The following is a 25,168-nucleotide window of genomic DNA, read 5'->3' as shown; positions in this document are numbered from 1 at the left end:
TCTTTGCTGGTCAGCGGACGCTGCAGCGTTTCTGCGGCTTTTGTGGAGGCTTCATGAGCCCTGGCCTCGTCTAGGGCTCCAGCAAGCGTCAAATCAGGCTTGGCGAGCAGGCGCCGTTGCAGCCTAATGTCCCGGACACCACAGATGAGTTGCTCAAGCAACGCATCGTCCAAGTCTCTATAGTCGCAATGGGTTTTGCGGCTTTTCTCAGGCTGGCCATGTATGCACTGACCGGTTCTCCCTCTCGCTGAACGCGCTGTCTGAGTTGGTATCGTTGCACGAACTTGGAGGGCACGGGAGCATAGTGAGCCCGGAGCGTAGCCATCAGGGTGTCCCAGGAGACGGTCTGGACCGGCGTTGGCTCGCACAGTGACTCTGCCATCTCGAACACGTCCGGTCCACAGTGGCTTAGGAAGAGGGCCCTCTTCCGATTAGCGGAGAGCCCTTGCATGTCGCTGGCTTCGAGCGAGCATTCGAACCTCGTCAGGTATGAGACCCATTTTTCACGGGTCGGATCAAAAGGCTTGGGCGGAACGTAGGCAGACATGTTCGGTATGCCTCCTGTAGTTCGCCTCGTCGCCTAGCTGAAGCTCGTGGTCTCACTGGTTCGCTTCTTGTGACCTCTATCCCACCTTCGTCGCCAATGAAGTGGTTTGGGAATAACGAGAGGCACAACCAAGCAAGTGACAACAGCTCTTTAATTTACAGTGAGACTTCAGCGAAAACTCAGAGGCTGCAGCCCTCCTTATATACAATCCTGGAGGGACTGTCAGCCAATCAGAAACATAGGCAGGTTTGAAACTCCCGCTTAAAAGTATCAATACATAACATTTTCCACACACTAAATCAAAAACTTTACTTCTAAAATTGTTTTGAATCAACTTGTTTCAATGATGGTATGTAAGAGGAAAAAAGGCTTTAGGTTCTAAAGACTCATCACAGAGAATATTCATGGCCAGTTGTCTTTTGAGATTCTCAATCGTCTAGGTCATGATTGTCTGGTCAACTGGACTTTCTTGGGTTTTTTTTCCTTTGAAAACATTTCATTTTGAATACTACATGGTATGGGAGAAATGGTATGAATGGTTAGAGGAGAGCTATAAAGGGCAATGGAAGAGTAAATGAGGAAGATATAGGAGTTGAACAAACAAGTAGAAATGGAACTGACACAGAATGTATGATTGAAATTGGGTACAGTGTTATTTTTATGCATATAAATCAATATTAGAATCATGTATAAACAGTAAATTGAAGTAAGGGAGCAAAATGGATATGTAGGAAATGATTACTGATGCGAAAATGTTGGAAAGCAGAACATTTTAAAAAATTACATGAAAGTAATTTAAAAAAAATACATGAAAGCACCTATTTCATATATATTTTTCATTATTGAGGCTATTCTTCTAGTTCCTTTAGGACAGGAACATTATTTGGCAGTTGAATGGTTATCCTAAAGCAGAGGTCTTCAAACTTGGCAGCTTTAAGAGTTGTGGAATTCTGAGAGTTGAAGTCCACAAGTCTTAAAGCTGCCAAGTTTGAAGACCTCTATCCTAAAGGATCATTCAGATTAGAGGAATTAGAGAGCAAATACATTTTAAACACTATACTATATACTATTCAGGATTGTCTCTCACTCTTATATTCTGATTTCTTTTTTTTTCTAATGTATTCTACATTCTCGCCTATTAATTTTTCTTCTAGTTGCCAATTGTCACAACTGTGTGATGGAGGGCGAGTTTAAGAGGAGAATGAGAAATTTCACAAAGCATCTCCAAGATGAGGTATGACAAGTCATCTCATTCATGGGCCACACTAAATGCTGTTGTCAGACAAGTATAATGGCTGGTATAGAAAATTGATATAGATGGATGTATGGATAAATAGCTGGATGCATACATGAATAGACAGGCAGGCAGACAGATTGATAGTAAAACCTTGGCAAGAAAACTTCAGGGACAGAACTGAAGAACGAGAGGAAGAAGAATAAGAGCTACTCAGAATCTTTATGGGAAGTTGAGCAGCTATATGAATTGAATCAATGGAACAATGCATTTGCACCCCTTATGTCATTGTAAACATTGATTTGATAGGCCATTAAACACATTTAATAGGCCAGAGTTGCAAGTGGAAATTTTACATGACTACAGAATGAGCGCTATTCATCTTTTCTGCACTGTCCACTTAAAATGAAAAAGCAAAATAATCCTTCATTTTTGGAGGCACTCCAAGATAATCCAATGCTGATTAAAGTATCATAAATTGAGAAAGGAAAGAAAAATGAATCTATGCCCTTGAAATATTTGATTTTATTTTTAAAAAAATAATTTTTATTAAACAGTTTGTCTTTAAAAACAACACAAAAAACAATCACACATATATAAAAGCCCTTGAAATATTTTAAAATATGCCCAGAGATATACACAAAGAGAAAGAATAACTAGAATACAGGTAGTCCTTGACTTATGACCACAATTGAGTCCAAAACTTCTGTTGTTAAATGAGACATTTATTAAGTGTATTTTGCCCCATTTTACGAACTTTCTTGCCACAGTTGTTAAGTGAATCACTGCAATTGATAAATTAGTAATTCAGTTGTTAAGTGAATCTGGTTTCTCCATTGACTTTGCTTGTCAAAAGTTTGCAAAAGTTGATTACATGACCTTTGGATACAACAGTGCACATAAGTATGAACCAGTTGCCAAGCATCTGAATTTTGATTACATGATCATGGGGATGCTACAAAGATTAAAATGGTCATAAGCCTCTTTTTCAGTGCTGTTGTAACTTTTAAGTAAATGAATTGTTGTAAGTCGAGGACTACCTGTAATTTAAGAACTCATCCACTTTTTTGCTGTTTGATGCTATAGTAGATGGGCTTTCTTCTGCCCCGTTCCTCTTTATTCAAGATTGTATTTTATTTTTATTTTATTATTCATATTTCTATGCTGCCCATTCTCCCAGGACTCTGGGCGGCTTACACCAAAGACAGTATACTAAATAGCATATTGCCCCCAACAATCTAGGTCCTCATTTTATCCACCTTGGAAGGATGGAAGGCTGAGTCAACCTTGAGCCGGTGAGATTTGATCCACTGATCTGCTGAACTAGCAGTCAGCTGAAGTAGCTGCAGTACTGCACCCTAACCACTGCGCCACCTCGGCTCTTATCTCCTTGTATTTCCTTTAATCCTTCTGTATTTCAGGAAAGTTCTATATTTATAAAGAACATGGTGAAAATCAGAGTGATAGCCAATGTTAGATGTTAGATGTTCCGTTGAAGTATGGAGGTTTCATCCAAACTTGCTGGGGGGAAAAAGGATCAGTATATTATGGGGAATATATTGGCAGGAATTATGGGAATTGGGTGGATTCACCTCATTTTCAGTGCAAGAACAGCAGTGAAAGATTATAGACTTGACTCCGGTTAGGTTGGCATAGGTATATCAGAATTATTCTTGGAACTGTTGGACAGGTTATCAAAACAAGGGTGTTTCTTTCATTTGTGGTGGTCATGTGACAAAACAATATGCTTTGGGTGTAAAATACTTGGGGAGATAAGTAGCAAGGCTAAAGAAAGAATTCAGTGCTCCCTTAGACATGCTTCACTGAATTAAAGGACTAAATCTAAAAATAAAGGACTCATTGACTTAACAAGCAGCTCAACTAGTAATTAGTCAACAGAACAATTGAGAAGTGGATTAATACATTTTCTCTGATTACTTCCTCAGGAAAAATATTAAAAAAATAAAATAGTGAAATCAGAGGCAGGAAACACAATTCTATAAAATTTGGGTGTATTTTATAGTTTATTGCTATTGAGAGAAATGATCAAACCTATCTAAATTTCATAAAGTTTTGATCATACTATGAAGATATTTTTGATGTAAGGTAAATTTGTACATATGTTATACTTGTTCATTTCTTACGTTTTAGTGTATGTTTTCTTTCTATGAATCATGGATATGTGTTAGTCACTTCATATTGTTTGTTAAGCGTAGTTCAAATAAAAAGCTAGAACAAGATAAATTTAATAAATATTCAAGTATAAGTTCGAGTTTGTTGAACTTCATTGCATTTTATGATTGCAAATGAATTCAGCAAGAATAAGATTTTCTTCTCTCTACTTCTGCGATTGTGGGAGAAAAAATCCATAATGGAAAACAATAATTATTTAAGGGGTAAGGGTGCAGAATTTAGATACCAGTAGTATCAGCTGGCACATAAGATTTGAGAATGGAGAAACAATGGTTAACCCCACCTCACTCCCATTATTTGAAAATTTAGTGTCTTTAATTAGTGACAATAAGTTTGTTTTTTTAAAACAGCATTTTTGTCAATATTGCAGGAAGAACAATCTAAAAGTTCATCAACAACAACATTAATCGAAGCAAGAAGACGTATTGAGGTATATTATATTAGTTCTTTTGGTTAGATTATTTCTTTGCAAATCAAAACAGTGTCCATCTTTAAGATGTTAAAATGGAAAGCATACTTTTTAAAAATGTGCGGTCCCATTTCCTCATTTTCTCACTGGTCACTTGGGTCATGTACCTGTGGGCATCCTCTTTTGTATAGGCATCTATCTCTGCTTTTTTGGAAAAGAGCAATTATTAAACCAGCGTGAGCCTTATTCAAGTATATGGAGTTTTTCAGGTTTGCTGACAGTTATTACACAAATCCTGCCATATTTCTGTATCTTTTATCAATTTGCCTGAAGCTGATACTTTCTGTTATTGTAATGGGCAATGCCAATATTCACTGTCTATGATTATGCAGATGCTTTCCCCCTCTTTATCTATTATGTATTGCAGTAACTGCTAGGCAGCCATTAGTTTTGCCTCTTGTGCATTATAGTAATTTTAAACTTGTGATAGAAACAGCTATCCAAGAGATCTATTGTATCCGTTCCTTCCAACCATGATGTCCCATTAATAAACAAAACTTCCTGATCTGGGGAAAAACAAATTAAAGGAGGCACAAGTTTCTGGATGGTCCAAAACCTACTGCATCTTTCATTCAAGAATGGAGGCATAAAACAGATCAGGCTTGGATAAAAGCTTGAAATCTTGTCTGTTTTCAAAGTGATTAGGAGGCTACTAAGAAGGTTTACTTGTTTATTTGGAATACCTTCTTTTTCTAAGTTGCTAAAAATGTCTATGATCACCGTTTCAAAAGTCTTTGGAAATGGATATTGTTTCTCAGGGGTTACTGGGGACCTGATGGTCTTTGCCTGTGTGCTAACATGAATGTCCCCTCCCTCTGAAACTGACCCCCCCCCCAGTAAGAGGTCCGTTTGCTTTCTGCCTAAAAGAAAGTATTAAAGAACAGAAATTTCAATTTCAGTGTCTAACAAAAGCAGCTTAGGACCTTTGTTGTTCCTCACATCTTTAGGAACTTTCAAAAATTCCCCCCCTCTTCTTTCCCACCATTTTTGATTAATCATCTCCCCCCAATACACACACACTTTCTTTACTTTATTCCCCAACACTTCTAATAGCTTTCCTTGCTTCCATAATAGGAAAGGCTAATGGATAATTTGCATCCGCTTGCCCAGTTCTGAATCACTCAGGGTACTGTAACCCACCCAGCACTCCTTCTAAAGACTGATTGCTTTAATGGCACTGCATGATGTCACCCAATGTTCTCCCCTTTCAAAAGTTTAGGTCACAGCAATACAGTTCATCATAGATTCTTCTTTTTCCACCCCAGAGTGAATAAACTTTTTTGTCCCTAGTGTCCATCTAGAGCAGTCAATTAGGAGTTGCCCATTGCTACATATATATTACATGCATGAATATAAATGATGCACACATATGCTTTTCTACCCCTCAGAGTACAGAGCAGGGGTGAAATGCTCCTGGCTCGGACTAGCTCGTCCGATCCGGTAGCAATGGTAGCGGGTGGTTCGGAGAACTGGTAGCAAAAATCCCTGCCATCCCCCGCCCATGCTCATCTAATTGCCTGGTCGCCCACTTGCCTCTTCTTTTAAAAAATGCTTTTAAAAGGTAAAAAAAAAAGAGGCTCTGACAATCCCAGCTGAGCCACGCCAAAAAAAAAGGCTCTGACAATCAGGCAGTTCAGTTGGGATTGTCAGAGCCTTTTTTTTTTTAAAAAAGCATTTTTTTACAACCTATTCGGCCGAAAAAAAGTTAAAAAAAGCTTTTAAAAGTAAAAAAAAAAAGATGCATGCCACAGCTGATCACCCCTCCTCCCGCATGCTGTTCTACTTACCCCATGCCTCCTTTTGGCATGCACTGTGCACACACGCGCACAGCCAGCAAACCGGTAGTAAATCGGTTCAGATTTCACCACTGCTACAGAGTCTAGACTATCATCTTCTTCTATGCTGATACCACATAGAAGTTTTTAGAAAACAAAATTATGTAATTGTTCTCATAACTATGAAATATTTTTACTTGGAGAAATATTTAATGAAGGAAAAATGTCAAGCAAACATAACCTCACAATTCATGTTATCTTTTCATTGGTTTTATAGTTGCCACTCATTGGTTTGAAATACATGGCTATGCAAACGGAATCAATCACTCACTCAATCAATCAATTTTATATAGTGTGTCCACACTATTATTTCAGCTTAAACAAATTTAACAGAACAGAACAGAATAACAGAGTTGGAAGGGACCTTGGAGGTCTTCTAGTCCAACCCCCTGCCCATGCAGGAAATCCTACACCACTTCAGACAAATAGTTATCCAACATCTTCTTTAAAACTTCCAGTGTTGGAGCACCCATAGCTTTTAGAGGCAAGTTGTTCCACTGAATAATAGTTCTAATTGTCAAGAAATTTCTTCTTATTCTAGGTTCCTTCTCTCCTTGATTAGTTTCTTTGTGTATGGGTGTATGATAACAATGACATCAGCAATGATAATGAAGTGGTTTAGAGATGCAGAATCTACTTACAAAAAGTGAACTTTTCAGTATGCTTAATAATATATTTTATTAATCTTTATTACTGTAATTGCTTTTAAGCTACATACTTCAAGATCACACAACTATCAGTTTTCCAGACATCAGGAAGATATTACAACACATGTGATCCAGCAGGAAGTGGCATGCCATGATTCCTGCTCAACCAAATATCTCCAACAGGTAAGCAATCTATGATGTTAGGAATCTTTTGAGTATACATAACTAAAAAAATGCAGAGATATTTTATAGTTTTAAGAAAGAAAATACATTTTACTTTTGGAGGATATGTTCTCTTAGTGCTGTTTCCTGCAAAAAGTGGCCTCTGCAAAGAGCAGATGGCCTCACACAGACACACATTGAAATTTTCAGCTCTTCTTTCCCAAAAACATTTTGGGAAACAGAAGGAAAGTTCGAATGACTACAAATCCCAAAGTTGAAAATCAGTGGGGCAGCACTCGGCTTTCTAATTTTATTCCATTTTTCACGGAACTGTAATGGATCAGGCCTCAACTCGGGAACACAGTGATTGTAACTAATCCACGTATTTAGTTGACCTTGAATCTGTATAGGATTTCCTATTTCTTGTTTCTAGGATTGAAGCTTGTTACAACAAAATAAGATGAAATTGGTGTTTGAGTAATATATATGGAATCACACCCCAGTTTAATCATGGATTTATTGTATGGCCTTTCACTGTTAATAACAATTTCATGTTGTTAATATAATGCAAATAGTGCAACCTGGGATTGTGATAGTGAGAAGGCAAAGTCCCCACGACACCCTTGCCACCCAAACCACTCACCTTCGCTAACCTGTCTGAATCCTAAGCAATAAAACAAAAGACTCCTAAACATTTTTGCCCATGTTGACCTTTGGACTGAAACTGACTAAATAGTTGTTTGCTAGGAAATTGGCAGATATCAGCAATTGAATCAAAACTGATTAAAAAAATCTTCTCAAGATGTAGAAATTTCCAAACCCAGACCCACCATCCAAGATCAAGATCTAGGCACACCAAGAGGTGAAGACAACCCCACAGGGCAAGAAAACTGTATTTCCTCCCCACCAGATTTAGGTCAAGCCCCCCCCCCAATGATAGATGATGATAGACAAACAGATAGATACATAGATGAAAACATCATATAACTGATAAATGAATGGCTTCTTAGTTGATTTATTAATAATGTAGATTGCAATTCTGCATCCGGTCATTAATGCAAAATTTCCTTTGAAATCAGTTGAATTCCAGTTCCTGGTATGATTTTAAACCCAGGATTTTGCAGATTTACTCATTTACCCATTTCAGAAAGTGAATCTAAAGAAAAGGAACAATGTGATCTAATATTGATTTCCTGATGAATTTTGGAGGAAGACTTACAATGCAACTCAATACATTTTAAGATTGCAAATGAACTTACCAAGAATAAGATTTTCTCCCCTTTTGCTTCTGTGATTGTGAGAGAAAAGGGGTGTATTGGTAAGAAATAATTAGTTAAGGGGTATACAACTTTATTGAAATGACTAAAATGCCTCAAAATAGTGAGCAGGCTGTTCATTACTCCATCCCAGCAGGCTATAAAAAGTAGTTGATGAAAAAGGAAAAGGAAAATTATGTCAGCATACACTACAGCTACACAGTTTGTATTAAGTGTCAATTGTCGATACAGACAGAGCAATATCAAAGTAAATCTTTTAGTCAGTGGTGTCTACTTTTAGGAAAGTGTGCAGAATTTAGGTAGCTAAGATATTGGTTGACACCTAAGATTTGAGGGTGGAGAAACATTGGTTAATTTTCCCTCAACGAGAAAACTGTTGTTTGAAAAATTAGTGTCCTTAATTGCTGACAGTTAAGTTTGTCTTTTTAAAACCGTGTTTTTTGTTAATATTGCAGGAAGATCGTCTTACAACTGAAAGAAGTTTGATGGAAATAAAACCAGAAGAACACTTGAAATATGCTCAGCTGGAGGACTTTAGGTAAGTTTTGTCATAGTTGAAAATGCTTTATGTGGTGCCCTTTTGTTTTGGAAAAACATACTTTCAGTTGCCCAGAGTTCTTGGATTTTGTGTTGTGTTGCTTTACATCTATCAACCCCAAAGTTTACCTTATGGCAGTCATTTATAGTGTGATAACGAGATTAAATCCAAGTGAAACAGAATTATTTAATGTCCCAGGAGTTGTGAAGGAAGATATTTAATTTCCCAAATAAGTCATCCTGAAATAAATTAGATTAAAAAGAAATTTTACTCATTTTTAATACTCTATTCATCGTTATTTGTATATCTGAGTAGAGGACACTCTAAATTATATAACTTATTCCAATTGAGATAATATTATAAAATAATATGTAATAATGGCCAATAATTATATATTAAAATGTAGGACATAAATATTCCAAATGTAAAAATATTATACATCCCCTTCAAACTTTTATATATCCTCTGCAGTGATTTTTGAAAAGTAGTTTATTATCTTGACTGATGAGCTGCCACCAAGTCAGTGTTGACTCTTAGTGATCTCTAGTTTATTTTGTGAATATGTTATCATATGGTAATCAAAACTTCATCAAGGAAGTTGTTATTATGAGGTAATCAAAACTTCCTCATGGAAGCATTCCTTTAAATCTTTGTATAATCCTATTAAGTAAGTAGAATTTGAACACAATATTCATATTTTCTACGTTGACAATGGAATTGGCCACTGTATTTAAAAAAATGAGCAATAGAACTTCAGAGAGTTTGGCATTATAATTCAATTTGGTAGTTGAGTATGAAGAATATCTTCACATTCAATGGAATTGTAACTCTGAAGTGTTGAAATTTTTAAGCAGAGATAAGAATGAACTTATCTCTGCTAAAGATAAAGAGGTAATTATTAATTTCCCACAACTAAAAATAATTGGCAGGGTTTTGTGCTAGTTGCAGATTAATGTGTATGGTTAATCAAGCCAATTCTGGAATAATGAAATGGACTTGGCTATAGTCCTTTGAATTTGGAAGACCAGAAGCGTAAATTTGACAAAGTCTTTCTGTTCACATCAAAATAGAAATGATTAAAATTTTTGAAAAAAGCTAAAAATGAGTTTCAGGGTTGAAAAACTAGATGGTGAGAAGGAGGAACTCTGAAGAGAAACAAACATCTTAAAGAGTAATTTAACCGGTGAGAAACTCAGAGAGCAATCCTGACTTTCTCTTCCAAAATTTTATATTAAATTCAATTTAGCACCTCCTCCTAAACATACATTATGCAATGCTCTAGGTTTAACTACATTGCTTGGACCAATATTGTTGAAAATAAGAAGTAACTCATTTCAATTTGTTGAAAAAATTCTGCTCTCCAAGCATCTAAAGTTTCCTTTATCTCCAGAAACAACTCAGTTCCGCTTGTTCCCTAAAAAGCTTTCATTTCCAGAAACTTTGTGTTTGATTAAAGCAGTAATAAAAAAGGAGGGCTCGTCTCAGATGGGTATCAGTCATCATGAATCTCTTCACAGGGCATCTTCATGGCCAAATCCAGTGGTGGGTTGCTCCCGGTTCTGTCCGGTTCTAAAGAACTGGTAGTAAAACCTGTGGGAGGCTCCACCCACCCGCCACAACATCATCATGGTGTCTGCACATGCGCAGAAGCTTCTGTGCATGCGCAGAAGCGTGTGTGTGTGCTCCCGCTGCAAACCAGTAGAAAAGGTAAGTGGAACCCACCTCTGCCAAATCATCTATAATTCAAGAGATCTGTGATTGTATTTCCTAATTTCTACTCTGCAGTTCATTGAGCACAGCAATCAGCTTTCCCCTATTTCAGCTCTGAGAAATTCAGTCTCATCCATCTTCCTGTTAACATCAGAAGAGTGGTGGTGAAAACCATACAGTTCTGTTAAGCTTTGAAAGAAAAATCTGGGAATAGCAATAGTTGACTTTTAAAAAAAATGTAGCCTCTCACATGATTTCAAATTTGATTCATGGCCAAACAAGGTAGTGCATTAACTGATGAGAAAGCAAGATGTTGGGATAAATTGACAGCTTGGCATTTGGGAGATGTATTCTGCACCTATGGCTTCTCTTTGCTTTTTGAACTTGTTTTGAATTGGTTTGCACCTTTTGTAGAATGTAAGTGAGAAAATGTGCTTTCATCTAAAGACTTCTTAGTGGTATTATTAGGTAAAGTAATGCTGAAGTAATACTGAAATAAAACTCATTAGCTTGTACTAATGAGTTTTAGTACATAACCAGAAGGTCGGGATATGTTTGAAAAGGTCAATAAAGGATATGAGTTTCTCTGCACAAAATCCTCTAAAATTGTTAATGGTCCAGATCCTGAGAATATAATTCGGATTTTGAAAACTCAGCGTATCCTTTTTAACAGACACATAGAAGGTAATTAGATCTAATAACCAATGTATTAGACAGTAAAAAATTAGCAAATATATATTCCTACAGTTATTAAAGAACTTCAATGCTAGAATACTACAATCCTTAGGAATTATTAACAACCATATAAGCAAAACTGCTGGAGTTTCAAAGTGTTTGGTAGATTCTCATCTTGTAGTTGATTAATAAAACTTAATATACAGTTCCAAATGAATATATCAAACTAAAAATAGTGAAAAATATACCCATGCAGTTATATTAAAATATTTTAGTCTCAGAATATTATATTCTGAACAATGCCAGCTGGTGGGCCTGCGGGGGAGGGCCTTCTCTGTGGCTGCCCCAGCTCTCTGGAACCAGTTACCTCCTGAGGTCCGGACCATCCCCACCCTATTGGCCTTCCGAAAAGCGGTGAAGACCTGCTTTTCCGGCAGGCCTGGGGCCGTTGATCTCGCTTTGCGATCTGATGAGATCTGGCCATGAATGGTGTGAATGGGTTTTAATGTTTTTAATTTTTAAGGGTTTTTATAGTGATTTTTTGAGTGTATTATGAGCCGCCCTGGGTCTTCGGAGAGGGGCGGCATATAAGTTGAATAAATAAATAAATAAATAAATAAATAAAATATATTTTCTCTCGAAAAAAAGAGAAGGAACTTGTTAGAAAATGTAAAGCTTGATATAAAGGACAAAATAATTGATTGCAAAACTTGATAAAATATTTTATACGATAAAATACTTGATAAAATAGAAAAATGTGGGTTAGACATTATCACCACCAGATGGATTCGTAACTGGCTGACCAACCGCACTCAATGTGTAGTCCTCAATGGAACTGCATCTACATGGAGGGAAGTATGCAGTGGAGTACCCCAAGGCTCTGTTTTAGGCCCAGTACTTTTCAACATCTTCATCAATGATTTGGAAGAGGGGACAGATGGGGAACTCATCAAATTTGCAGACAACACCAAGCTAGTAGGAATAGCCAACATTCCAGAAGATAGGCCTAAAATACAGAAGGATCTTGGCAGACTTGAACTTTTGGTGCTATGTAACAAAATGAAATTCAATGGTGAAAAAAGTAAGGTTCTACATTTAGGCAAGAAAAACAAAATGCCCAAGTACAGTATATGTGGTAGCTTGTTCAATAGTAGTAACTGTGAGAGGGATCTTGGTGTCCTTGTGGACAATCATTTAAATATGAGTCAGCAGTGTGCTACAGCTGCCAAAAAAGCCAACACAGTAGGCTGCATAAACAGAGGGATAGAATCAAGATCATGTAAAGTGTTAATACCACTTTATAAGGCCTTAGTGAGGCCACACTTGGAATAGTGCATCCATTTGTGGTCACCACAATGTAAAAAAGATTCTGAAGTAGCTAATCAAATTCTTTAAGAATATAACAGAGTTATAGCTCCAGTCCGGAATGATTTACTCATTTGTCACTTTACTGAGCAATTCTAAAATATCCAATAAATCATTAAAGCATAATTAACTATAAGAAGCAATTACTAATGTAATAGAAATAGCAACCCTAATACTAACCCTGAATTAATTAAAATGTAAGGATATGTATAGCAAAAGACAATATTTTTTTTTAATTTTAAACAAGTTTGATGGTGCAAGTAATTTCACTTTGGCCTTGATATTTTACAGAAGGAATATGTCAGATGAAGCAGTGCAGGTGTACAAACTGAAAAGAGAGAATTTGTCTCTCAGATGCAAGGTTGAAAAACTAGGTGGAGAGAAGGAGGAAATCTTGAAAGACAATAAATATCTTAAAGAAGAACTTAACAGGTGAGAAATTTCTAGAGGGCAATCCTGACTTACTCTTCCAGAATGTCATATTAAATTCTTTTTAGATCTTTCCCCTAGACATATATTATGCAATATTCTGTATTTGACTACAGCGCCCTGAACAACATTGGGGGAAAATTATTATTATTATTATTTATTCAATTTATATCCCGCCCTTCTCCAAGTGGACTCAGGGCGGTGCACAGCCAGAACTAAAACACGTACCAATACAAAATTTAAAATTTTTAAAAGAATTATATGACTTTGGCCCAAAATTTAAAACATTCAAACTAAAACCCGGCACCCTGAGGGGCTCCTCAGGGTGCCGTTGGCCAAACAGTGCTGGCGGCCCCCAGGGGGAGAGCCTTCTCTGTGGGGGCACCCGCCATCTGGAACGAGCTCCCCCCGGAGATACGGAGGATCCTGGACCTGCGCACTTTCCGCCGTGCCATCAAAACATTTCTTTTCCAATAGGCCGGCCTGGCCTAACCTCTCTTTTAAACTCTTTTAAATTTTTTAAATTTCTAAATTTTAAATTTTGTCTTATGAATTTGGGGGTTTTAAATTTCGTTCTCTGAGCCAATTATTTAATTGTATTTTAACGGTTTTTAACATTTGTATTATATGTATTTTATTTGGCTGTTCACCGCCCTGAGTCCTTCGGGAGTAGGGCGGTATACAAATTTAATAAATAAATAAATAAAAACCCATTGACAATTTAAAAAGCTAAAAAAGCTAAAAAAGGAGGGGGGGTTCACGACAGCCCTGCTTGATGGAAAAGAAAAGTTTTTAGGGCACGGCGAAAGACCCAGAGATCCATATCCTTCGTATCTCCGGGGGCAAATCGTTCCAGAGGGCAGGAGCTGCCACAGAGAAGGCCCTCCCCCGGGGGGGGGTCGCCAGCTGACATTACCTGGCTGACGGCACCCTGAGGAGTCCCTCTCTGTGGGAGCGTACTGGTCGGTGGGAGGCTATCGGCGGCAGAAGGCGGTCCCGCAAATACCCAGGTCCTATGCCATGGAGCGCTTTAAAGGTGGTGACCAACACCTTGAAGCGCATCCAGAAGACCACAGGAAGCCAATGCAGCTCACGCAGGAGACGTGTCACATGGAAGCGCCCCCTCGCTCCCATAATCCCCCATGCGGCCGCATTCTGCACCAGTTGGAGCCTCGGGGTGCTCCTCAAGGGGAGCCCCATGTAGAGAGCATTGCAGTAGTCCAGGCGGGAAGTGACGAGTGCCTGAGTGACTGTGCGTAAGGAGTCCCGATCCAGAAAGGGACACAACTGGCGAATCAGGTGAACCTGATAAAAAGCCCCCCTGTCATATGCTCTTCTAAAGACAGCCGTGCATCCAGGAGGACGCCCAAGTTGCGAGCCCTGTCCGTGGTGGCCAATAACTCACCCCCAATAGCCAGCGATGGCACCAGCTGGCTATATCGGGATGCCGGAAGCCACAGCCACTCAGTCTTGGAAGGGTTGAGTTGAAGCCTGTTACTCCCCATCCAGATCCGCACGGCCTCCAGGCACCGGGACATCACTTCAAGGGCATCGTTGGGATGGCCTGGGGTGGACATGTACAGCTGAGTATCATCAGCATACTGATGGAACTCCACCCCAAAGCCACCGATGATCTCACCCAGCAGCTTCACATAAATGTTGAACAGAAGGGGCGAGAGGACTGACCCCTGCAGCACCCCACAAACAAGATGCCTCGGAGTCAACCTCTGCCGCCGTCAACACCGACTGCGACCAGTCGGAGAGATAGGAGGAGAACCACCGCAAAATGGTCCCCCCACTCCCAACCCCTCCAACCGGCGCAGCAGGATACCATGGTCGATAGTATCAAAAGCCGCTGAGAGATCTAACAGGACCAGGATAGAGGAGCAACCCCTATCCCGAGCCCTCCAGAGATCATCCACCAACGCGACCAATGCTATTTCCGTGCTGTGCCCAGGTCTGAAGCCGGACTGGAGCAGACCCAGATAGACAGCTTCATCCAGGTACCCAGGAAGCTGTCATGCCACCACACTCTCAACAACCTTCTCCAGGAAGGGAAGGTTGGAGACCAGACGGTAGTTAGCCAAAACAACCAGATCCAGAGCAGGCTTCTTGAGGAGGGGCCTCACCACCGTCTCTTTCAAGGCGGATGGCAAGACACTCTCACTCAAGGAAGCATTGATAATCCCCTGGAGCCAGCCTCACATAACCTCCCGGGAGGCCAGCACCAACCAGGAGAGACACGGGTCCAATAAACATGTGGTCGCATTCAGCCGCCCCAGTATCCTGTCCACGTCCTCGGGAGCAACAGGGTCGAACTCTTCCCAAATAGCAGTCTCAAGACTGGCACCCATCATCCCATCTGTACCTACCCAGTCAGAGACCAAGCCTTCCCGAATCTGAGTGATTTTATTGTGCAGATACTGGACAAAATCCTCAGCACGACCCTGCAAGGGTTCCTCCCACGTTCCCAGATGGAGGAGGGAGTGGGTCACCCTAAACAGGGCAGCCAGGCAGTTATCTGCCGATGCGATAAGAGTGGAAACATAGTTACATTTTGCCGCTTTTATTGCCACTAGGTAGGTCTTAATATGAGACCTTACCAGTGTTCGGTTGGATTTGGAGCAACTAGATCTCCAACTGCTCTCTAGGCATCTTTTCCGGCACTTCATCTCACTTAGCTCTTCGGAGAACCAAGGAGCCAGGTAGACTCGGCGACGGGTCAGAGGCCGAACAGGCATGACTCGGTCCAAAGTGTCAGCAGCCGCCCTATCCCAGGCAGCCACCAGCTCCTCAGCCGAGCCATGAGTCAGAGCCTCAGGAAGTAGCCAAAGCGCCATCTGGAACCTATCAGGATCCATCAGGTGCCTGGGGCAGAACCATCTGGTCTGTTCCGCCTCCCTGTGGTGGGGTGTGGCGGTTAGAAAGTCAAGCCTAAGAAGGGAATGATCCGACCAGGACAAGGGCTCAATCACTAACTCCCCTATCTCGAAATCATTCATCCACTGTCCAGAGACAAAAATCAAGTCCAGAGTGTGTCCTCCCGTGTGAGTAGGTCCATGAATTAATTGGGTCAGGTCCATGGCAGTCATGGAAGCCATGAACTCCTGGGCCGCCTCAGATGCTTCGCCGACAGACGGCGGTTAAAGTCCCCCATGACCATAAGCCTGAGGGTCTCCACCGCCACCTCGGCAATCACGTTGAAGAGCTTGGGCAGGGCCGCCAACATGTGGCAGGGAGCCAGGTACGTAATCAGCAAGCCCATCTGCCTTCCTTGTCCCCACTTCACAAGGAGGGACTCACATCTGGCTATGAGGTACAGTGGCCTCCCTTGGGGCGAGACCTTCCTTTACCAGAACCGTCACTCCCTCACCCCTCCCCTGGGGCCTCGGCTGATGGAATGCATAGAAACCCGGAGGTATTTCCTTTCAACTTGTTGAAAAAAGTCTGGCTTTTCAAGCATGTTGACCTGCCTCAGACCTCAGATTAGGCCTTGTTCCCTAAAAGGCTTTCTGTCAGAAAGCAACTTGTTGGGATATCTTGATACTTTGGCATTTGGGAGGACTTTTCCCACACCTTGTATCCATAACTTTTTATTGCTTCTGGAAAGTGTTTTGAATTGGTTTGCATCTTTTGCGAAATGTAAAAGAAAAAAGGAATATAAAGAGTCAGTCACTCATGCCTTGGTTACGTCACGCCTGGACTACTGTAATGCTCTCTACATGGGGCTCCCCCTGAGGAGCACCCGGAGGCTCCAGCTGGTGCAGAATGCGGCCGCGCGGGTGATTATGGGAGCGACGTGGCGCTCCCATGTAACACCTCTCCTGCGCGAGCTGCATTGGCTCCCGGTGGTCTTCCGGGTGCGCTTTAAGGTGTTGGTTCTCATCTTTAAAGCGCTCCATGGCTTAGGGCCAGGGTATTTGCGAGACCGCCTGCTGCTACCGATAACCTCCCACCGGCCAATACGCTCTCACAGAGAGGGCCTCCTCGGGGTGCCGTCAGTCAGGCAATGTCGGCTGGCGGCCCACAGGGGGCGAGCCTTCTCTGTGGGGGCACCCACCCTGTGGAATGAGCTGCCTCCTGGAATACGATTGATCCCGGACCTCCGGACCTTCCGTAAAGCCCTGAAGACGTTTTTATTTCATCAAGCCGGCCTAGCCTAAATGGTTTTTAATTGGGATTTTAAATTTTATGGATTTGGGGTTTTAAATTGGGTAGCCAATGATTTAATTCTTTTAATTATCTTAACTTTTGCATTTGTATGTTTTTTAATTTTGGCTGTTCACCGCCCTGAGTCCCTTCTGGGAGAAGGGCGGTATACAAATTAAATTAATAAATAAATAAAATAAATAAAAGAATCCTTGCCTGTATTAATAGATTAAGTAATGCTAAATATTGAAGTAAAGATCATTAACTTGTTCTTAAATAATTCAACTCCTATAAATATAATGATGAATGCTGAGGTAGCTAATCCAACCCTTTAAAAGAATATAATGGAGATACAGCTACGATCTGGGAAGATTTACTGATTTGTCACTTTTATTGTGATGTAGCCAATAAATCAATAAAGCATAGGATAGATCCCTAGCTGTTATAATAGAAATAGCAAAACTGAATTAATTAAAATGTATAAATACATATAACAATCAACATATATAATGGTATGTTCCATGTTTTTTAATTTAAAAACAAGCTTATCAGTTCAAGTAAAAATGAATTGGATTATTTTCACTATCAACATTTTACAGAAAGAAAGCCATAATTTCTCATCTGTTGGCGGACATAGAAGAGCTCCACTGTGGGAAAAAGGAGCTTACTGATATTATTCGCTGCCTACGTTGGAAGAAACAGCAGTTGTGTGAAAAGTCTGAGGAAAAATTGAACAGGTGAACCATTTTTAAATAGCAACCCTGACTTTCCCTTCCAGAATTTCATATTAAATTCTCCTTAGTTCCATAATACATAATAAAACATTATATATGGAGACTTTCAGATACAGTAAGCAAAAGAGAATAGAGAAGAACATATATCACATCCGGTTTCCTTTTGCTAGCTTAGACTGTTATTGGGTTTTTAAGATTATTACTATATCATTTTAAAAGGGGTTTTAAGAAGTTTGAAATATGAGAGTTCACCTTCCATTTCTTTTACATTGGAGAAAATTAGGATATAATTGAAGACATAAGTGAATAAATAAAACTAAAATTGAGATCCAGAGTATAATAAACAGTTGTCTAATAGACAAATTAGATGTTTGTTGGTCGAGATTAATATGTAACCTTCTGATTTTTCTAGAGAGAGAATGCTAAGAAAGGACTGTTGTAGATCATTGATGTATAGAGACAAGTTACTATCACTTGTGAGCAAAGAATACAAAAAATGCTTGGTGACTATCTGGCAAACAAATGCAGATGTTGAAAAACCAGAAGAAAGTCTTGGAAAGATGAAACATGAAATGCTGGAAAATGAACTAAAAAAGGAATGGCTTCAAGCTTCCATAGACAATCTCAAAACCAAACATTCTAAAGAATCTAGGCAAAATGTACAGGAATGGCTTCAGGAATCTCTAAAAAACCTGAAAGAGGATTCCAGTAAGGTATCAAGACACACCCTGCCAGAATGGCTTAAAACTTCAGTGATAAATCTTGAAAAGGAATGTCCAGAAGCGTTCAGGGAAGATGTAAAGGAATGGTTGGATACATCCATAAGTTATCTTCAAAAAAAGGGGCCAGAAACATCCCCAATTAATGTGGAGGAATGGCTTGAAGCATCTATTAAAAGTATTCAAGATCTTCAGAAATATGAAGCAGAATCTCGAAGTAGTTTAAGAAAGGGATGGCTGGAAAAATCAATAGAAAACCTGAAGAAGCAAGGTTCTGAAGTACCTGTGGAAAATACATTACAGTGGCTTGAAGGATCCTTAGAAAGCCTCTCATCTTCTAAAGCACCTGAACCAGTTCTGGAAAAATGGCTTCGAGACTCCTTGAAAAACCTAGAAGAGGAAAGTCTTGAAACATCTAATCAAGATGCCAAAGAATGGCTTGAAACGTCTGTAAATAACCTTGAGGAGGAAGGGCCTGAAGCACCCCATTTAAATACTCAGGAATGGCTTAAGGAATCTATTAAAAGCATTCAGGATTTACAGAAGTCTAAGATATCTTTTCAACATAGCCTAAGAAATGGATGGTTTGAAAAATCAGTACAGAACCTGAAGAAGCAATGTTCTGAAGGACCAGCGGAGAGTATATTACAATGGCTTGAAGGATCCCTACAAAGTCTCTCAGCTTCTGAAGAACATGAACCAGTTCTGAACAAATGGCTTGAAGAATCCTTGAAAAATCTGGAAGAGGAAAGTCCTGAAGCATTTAAACAAGATGCTAAAATATGGCTTGAGCTATCTATAAAGAACCTGGAAGAGAAAGAACCTGAAGAACGGCATTTAGGAACTCAGGAATGGCTTGAAGCATCTATTAAAAGCATTCAGGATCTAAAGAAATCGAAGGTAAAATTTAAAGACAGCATAAATAATGGATGGCTTGGAAAATCAACAGAGGACCTCCAGAAACAATGTTGTGAAAGACCTTTGGAAAATATATTACAGTGGCTTCAAAGATCTCTAGAAAGCCTGTCATCTTCTAAAGCACCCCACCTAGATCTGGAAAATTGGCTTCAAGAATCATTGAAAAACCTGGAACAGGAAAGTCCTGAGGAAGCTAAACATATCAAAAAATGGCTTGAAATATCTATAAATAACCTTGAACCAGAAGGACCTGAAGTACCACATCTAGATCCCCAGGATTGGCTTGAAGCATCGATTAAAGGCATTCAGGATTTCAAAAAGCAATCCTCTAAAGCATCAAAATTCAGCCTGGGATACAGCAGGGAGAGAGTGATTTGGGTAGAGTCTGCTTTATCCGAAAGAGGTTTGAGGAATGGATGGCTGCAAGCAAGTTTAGCAAATTCCAGAAAGCATGGTTCTACTGCATCCAGAACAGAGGTTCAAGCATGGCTGCAAACATCTTTGAAAAGACTCAAGCGAGAGTCTTCAGAAAGAGCCAGAAACAACCTGGAAGAATGGCTCCAAGAATCCATTCAAAATATTTGGATGGAATGTCCTGAAGAATCCATGCCATATGTGAAGGAATGGCTTGATACAGCCCTAAATCACTTCCAAGAGGGAGGGCCTGAAACATCCCATCTAAATGTGGAAGAGTGGCTTAAAACATCTATTCAAGGTCTGCAGGAGGAAATATTAAAAGAGATGACAGGAGGGAAAGATCCTAAAATATGGAGGACAAAAGTTTCCAAAGGAATTCCTTCTCAAGAAAAACAGGTATATGAACAGCCAACATAAGTAGCTATATTAAGGGTGGATTAATTATTCCTGGGGTTTTTTTTCTCTCTTTTCTTTATATATTGAACCAAAAGGGAAATTATTTTATTTTTATTTCTGAATAGCAAGCTATCTTCAAGGGGAACTTGGAAAGAAAGAGGTCATAGCAAATGTTTGCATAAAATGAATTTCAAAGAAAAAAATTGATTTAATCCAAAATCGGGATTTAATTATATTAAAACTAAAAAGTAAAAACTAAAAATCCCAGGAAATATTTGAAAACCCAAACGAAAGGAGAGTTTGAATGAGAAAGGAAGATTCTGAGAATAAAAAGCACTTGATAAAGTGAGCTGCAGCTCATGAAAACTGATGCCTTTTAATATAATTATTAATGCAATAGATGTGCCTGAAAATGTATTCACTGGTTTTCTTTATTTTTTGTCCCTCATGGCTTCCAGACTTTAAGGAATAAACTAGGCAAGCTGTGCTTGTGTTGCAGGTATGTCTTATTCTAACTAATCATAATTCTAACTGTAATCAAAGATATTTAATTCATCTGGTTTGAGTATATTTCCCTTCCGTTCCCTCTAAGTCTATGATGGCGAACCTATGGCATATGTGCCACAGGTAGCACGCATAGCCATATCAGTGGGCAAGCAAGCTCAGCTCCGGCGCGCATGTGCGCGCTGGCCAACTGATTTTCAGGCCTTCTGGGCCCACCAGAAGTAAGGAAACAGGCTGTTTCCTGCCTCTGGAGGGCCTGGGGGGTGGGGGTGGGAAAGGCCTGTTTTTCTTTCTCACCTGGCTCCAGATCCTCTCGATGCATCTGGGGAAGGTGGAAACAGCCTTCCCCATCCCCTTTGATGTCCTCTGGAGGCCTGAAACAGCCCATTTCCCAACTCCTGGTTAGACAGGAAGTGACGTTTTTTGCTGTCTCCAGCCTCTAGAGACTCCTAGAGCTCTTTTGGGCTACAATTCCTAAGATGGTTCAGTTGAGTATAGATGATATAGTTTGGAAAATATCCAGCCAATGAAAGGCTAGCAGGCAGGGTGAATTAGCAAAGGTTTTCTAATGAGCTTTTGTCTTTTCTGTTCTTTTCAGAAAAAAGCAGGGACAAATATTGAAGACTTGTGGATTCGTCTTCCTGGGAGTGTTCATTTTTTTTTCTATTTATGTGCATGTTAGACTGTACTGCGTAGTGAGTAAGCAGGGCCTCAGACCTTATTAACGTTGCAGTACCAGGATGAAAAAGCTTTAGTTGGCAGTATACTGATATTGTAAAGAATATATGATGTATAATAGTAAAAATGTTTAATTTGTTCTTGTTTTCATTTTTAATATAGTCCAAATCTGATAATAGATGCTAAAAGTCTGGCCATCTCTTCTAGATAGTGGCTTTTACAGTCCTTATAGTTTATGTTTTCTGTAGATGACTTTTTTCTTCTTGGGCTGTTGAGTCTCTTGGTTTACAGGTAGACTCCAATTTATAAATAACAAGTGTACCAGAATCTCATTTGTTGAATAAAACTGTCATTGAGATGTCATATGACTACTTTACTCAACAACCTCAATCCTGAGGGATGTAAAGCAGATCATGCAGTTTGTTTTATGCCCCTCAAAATTGAGGTTGTTGAGCAAAGTGTCTTGGGGTGGTGGTGGTGGTAAGGCCTTGGGACAAGTAGTCCTAGGGTTGTGCTAGGCCTCCCAGGGCCTACCCCACAGCTGAGGCACTCTATGCTCTTCTTTTTTAAAAAATATATATATTTATTAAGTATAAACAAACTAAACTAAAATATAAAACATTTTTTTAAAACAAAAGAGGATAATACAAACAAACATACAAACAACAACACAACACACAAACAAATAAACAAAAACCCATTTTACATCTTCTTTTCAACTTGTCACAACAGTAAGCTGTAGGTGAAACTTGAAAAATTAGAATATCGTGGAAAAGTTCATTTATTTCAGTAATGCAACTTAAAAGGTGAACTAATATATGAGATAAACTTATTACATGCAAAGTGAGATAGTTCAAGCCTTGATTTGTCATAATTTTTATGATTCTGGCTTACAGCTCATGAAAACCTCAAATTCACAATCTCAGAAAATTAGAATATTGTGAAAAGGTTCAATATTCTAGGCTCAAAGTTCCCATTCTAATCAGCTAAGTACGCCATAACACCTGCAAAGGGTTCCTGAGCCTTTAAATGGTCTCTCAGTCTGGTTCAGTAGGAATCACAATCATGGGAAAGACTGCTGACCTGACAGTTGTGCAGAAAACCATCATTGACACCCCCCATAAGGAGGGAAAGCCTCAAAAGGTAATTGCAAAAGAAATTGGATGTTCCCAAAGTGCTGTATCAAAGCACATTAATAGAAAGTTATGTAGAAGGAAAAAGTGTGGAAGAAAAAGGTGCATAAGCAGCAGGGATGACCGCAGCCTGGAGAGGATTGTCAGGAAAAGGCCATTCAAAAGTGTTGGGGACTTTCACAAGGAGTGGACTGAGGCTGAAGTCAGTGTATCAAGAGCCATCACACACAGACGGATCTTGGACATGGGCTTCAAATGTCATATTCTTTTTGTCAAGCCACTCCTGAACAACAAGCAATGTCAGAAGCGTCTTACCTGGGCTAAAGAAAAAAAGGACTGGTCTGTTGCTCAGTGGTCCAAAGTCCTCTTTTCTGATGAGAGCAACTTTTGCATTTCATTTGGAAACCAAGGACCCAGAGTCTGGAGGAAGAATGGAGAGGCACACACTGCAAGATGCTTGAAGTCCAGTGTGAAGTTTCCACAGTCTGTGTTGATTTTGGGAGCCATGTCATCTGTTGGTGTTGGTCCACTGTGCTTCATTAAGTCCAGGGTCAACACAGCCGTCTACCAGGAGATTTTGGAGCACTTCATGCTTCCTTCCGCAGCTTTATGGGGATGCTGACTTCATTTTCCAGCAGGACTTGACACCTGCCCACACTGCCAAAAGTACCAAAACCTGGTTCAATGACCATGGGATTACTGTGCTTGATTGGCCAGCAAACTCGCCTGACCTGAACCCCATAGAAAATCTATGGGGCATTGCCAAGAGAAAGATGAGAGACATGAGACCGAACAATGCAGATGTTGTGACTCCGACCCCCGAGCCCGTCTTATCGGAGGGAGAAGACTCCGAAAGTGAAGGAGAGGAGTTAGCAAGGCCTCCCTTTCCAGGACTGTCCTCTCTGGCAATGCCTCAGGTGTCTTCCAAAGGAGAAGAGAGAGGCCAAGAGCCAGGAACTTCCGAACAGCCGCAGTTAGACAGAGACAGAGATAAGTCTTGGCTGGATCCCCAACAGTGTCGGAAAGACAAGTGCGCACAGCAGAGAAGGAGGTGTGCCAGAGATTAAGCTGAGTCACTGGACCACACCCCATAGGGGATAAAAGGGGGTGTGGTGGCCATTCAGGCTTTGTGATGGACAAAACTGAAAAGCTAGCAAGTCATACTGCATTTCTGGAACTTCGTTATATGCCTTCCTTGGATTTATTATGGACTGGACTTGACAATTCTTTGGCTTTGTGAACTTATTTTGATTTATCCGACGGAGGAGGAAAACCTCCCTTTGTGAGTAAAGTTTTTGGCAAGCAGCTACTGGGTTGCTGCCAATGCTGTTATCTCAAAGAAATTCCTGACTGCTGGTTTTATTAACTCCTGGCTGACTGTTTGTATGCGTGTGTGAGTCGGGGACAGAACAGCAGAAACGCTGAAGGCCGCTACTGAAGCATCCTGGTCTTCCATAACACCACAGCAGTGCCACAGGCTGATAGCATCCATACCACGTCGCATTCAAGCAGTAATTGATGCAAAAGGGGCCCAAACCAAGTACTGAGTACATATGCATGCTTATACTTTTCAGAGGTCCGATATTGTTCTATGTACAATCCTTGTTTTATTATTATTATTTATTTTATTTTATTTTATATTTTATTTTATCTTATACATCCAACAAACATTAAATCTCTACCGGTCTACATCACAACGCGAGAAAGAAATAAACTTGTCCCATAGGATAATGTACAAAAGTCTATTACATATACCAATTGATATACTTATTCAATATCTCTATTTATAGCTCAATTTGACATCCAATTATACCATTGATTCCAAGATATATAATAATCTGTGTCCCCCCGTCCTTTCAGTAACATAGTAAGTCGATCTGATTCCGCACAATTCATTATTTTCTGAATTACTACTTGTTTGGGTAGGCTAACATCCATCTTCCAGGATTGGGCCCATGCCAATATTGCAGTTGTTGTTATATGCAGCAGCAGGTACCATGCTGTTCTATTAAGATTTTCGGGTCTTATCCCTAATAAAAATACCTCAGGATGCAATTGTATATGTTGCCCCAACATTTCATTGAGCAACTTCAGAATATTCTTCCAAAATTTCATTGCCTCTCGCCAGGTCCACCATTTGTGGAAATATGTGCTTTCTTTAATGCCACATTTCCAACAGACTGAGGGTGTTCCAGGGAACAATTTTGCGAGTCTGGCCGGCGGTAAATGCCATCAATATGCCATTTTATATATATTTTCTTTATATCCTATTGACCGGGTTAATTTCATATTCTTAGTCCAAATTTCGCTCCACCTCTCAGGCTCTATTGAATAACCTAAATTCTTCTCCCAGGCATGAACCGAATTCTTCGCACCTTCCTCACCTACCTCCATAGCCATAAAGAATTTATAACATTTAGATAACACTTTTTCCTCCAC

The 25,168-nt window shown here is 39.9% G+C and overlaps 1 protein-coding gene across 1 annotated transcript; it reads left to right on the top strand.

Moving 5' to 3' along the window:
- Nucleotides 1-1,695: 1,695 nt before the first annotated feature.
- Nucleotides 1,696-21,723, top strand: LOC148114350 (uncharacterized). Its single transcript, XM_087892778.1, has 9 exons — nt 1,696-1,781; nt 4,345-4,404; nt 6,989-7,108; nt 8,820-8,902; nt 12,944-13,084; nt 17,830-17,967; nt 18,377-20,414; nt 20,873-20,913; nt 21,517-21,723. The coding sequence occupies exons 1-9, from the start codon at nt 1,725-1,727 to the stop codon at nt 21,641-21,643; spliced, it is 2,805 nt and encodes a 934-aa protein (XP_087748904.1). The 5' UTR covers nt 1,696-1,724; the 3' UTR covers nt 21,644-21,723.
- Nucleotides 21,724-25,168: the final 3,445 nt, after the last annotated feature.

The sequence above is a fragment of the Pantherophis guttatus genome, chromosome 4 (assembly GCF_059756535.1).
Source record: "Pantherophis guttatus breed Tessera chromosome 4, ASM5975653v1, whole genome shotgun sequence".
Taxonomy (NCBI): domain Eukaryota; kingdom Metazoa; phylum Chordata; class Lepidosauria; order Squamata; family Colubridae; genus Pantherophis; species Pantherophis guttatus.
Note: the sequence above shows the minus strand (reverse complement) of the source record. Positions and strands in the feature narration are given on the sequence as shown.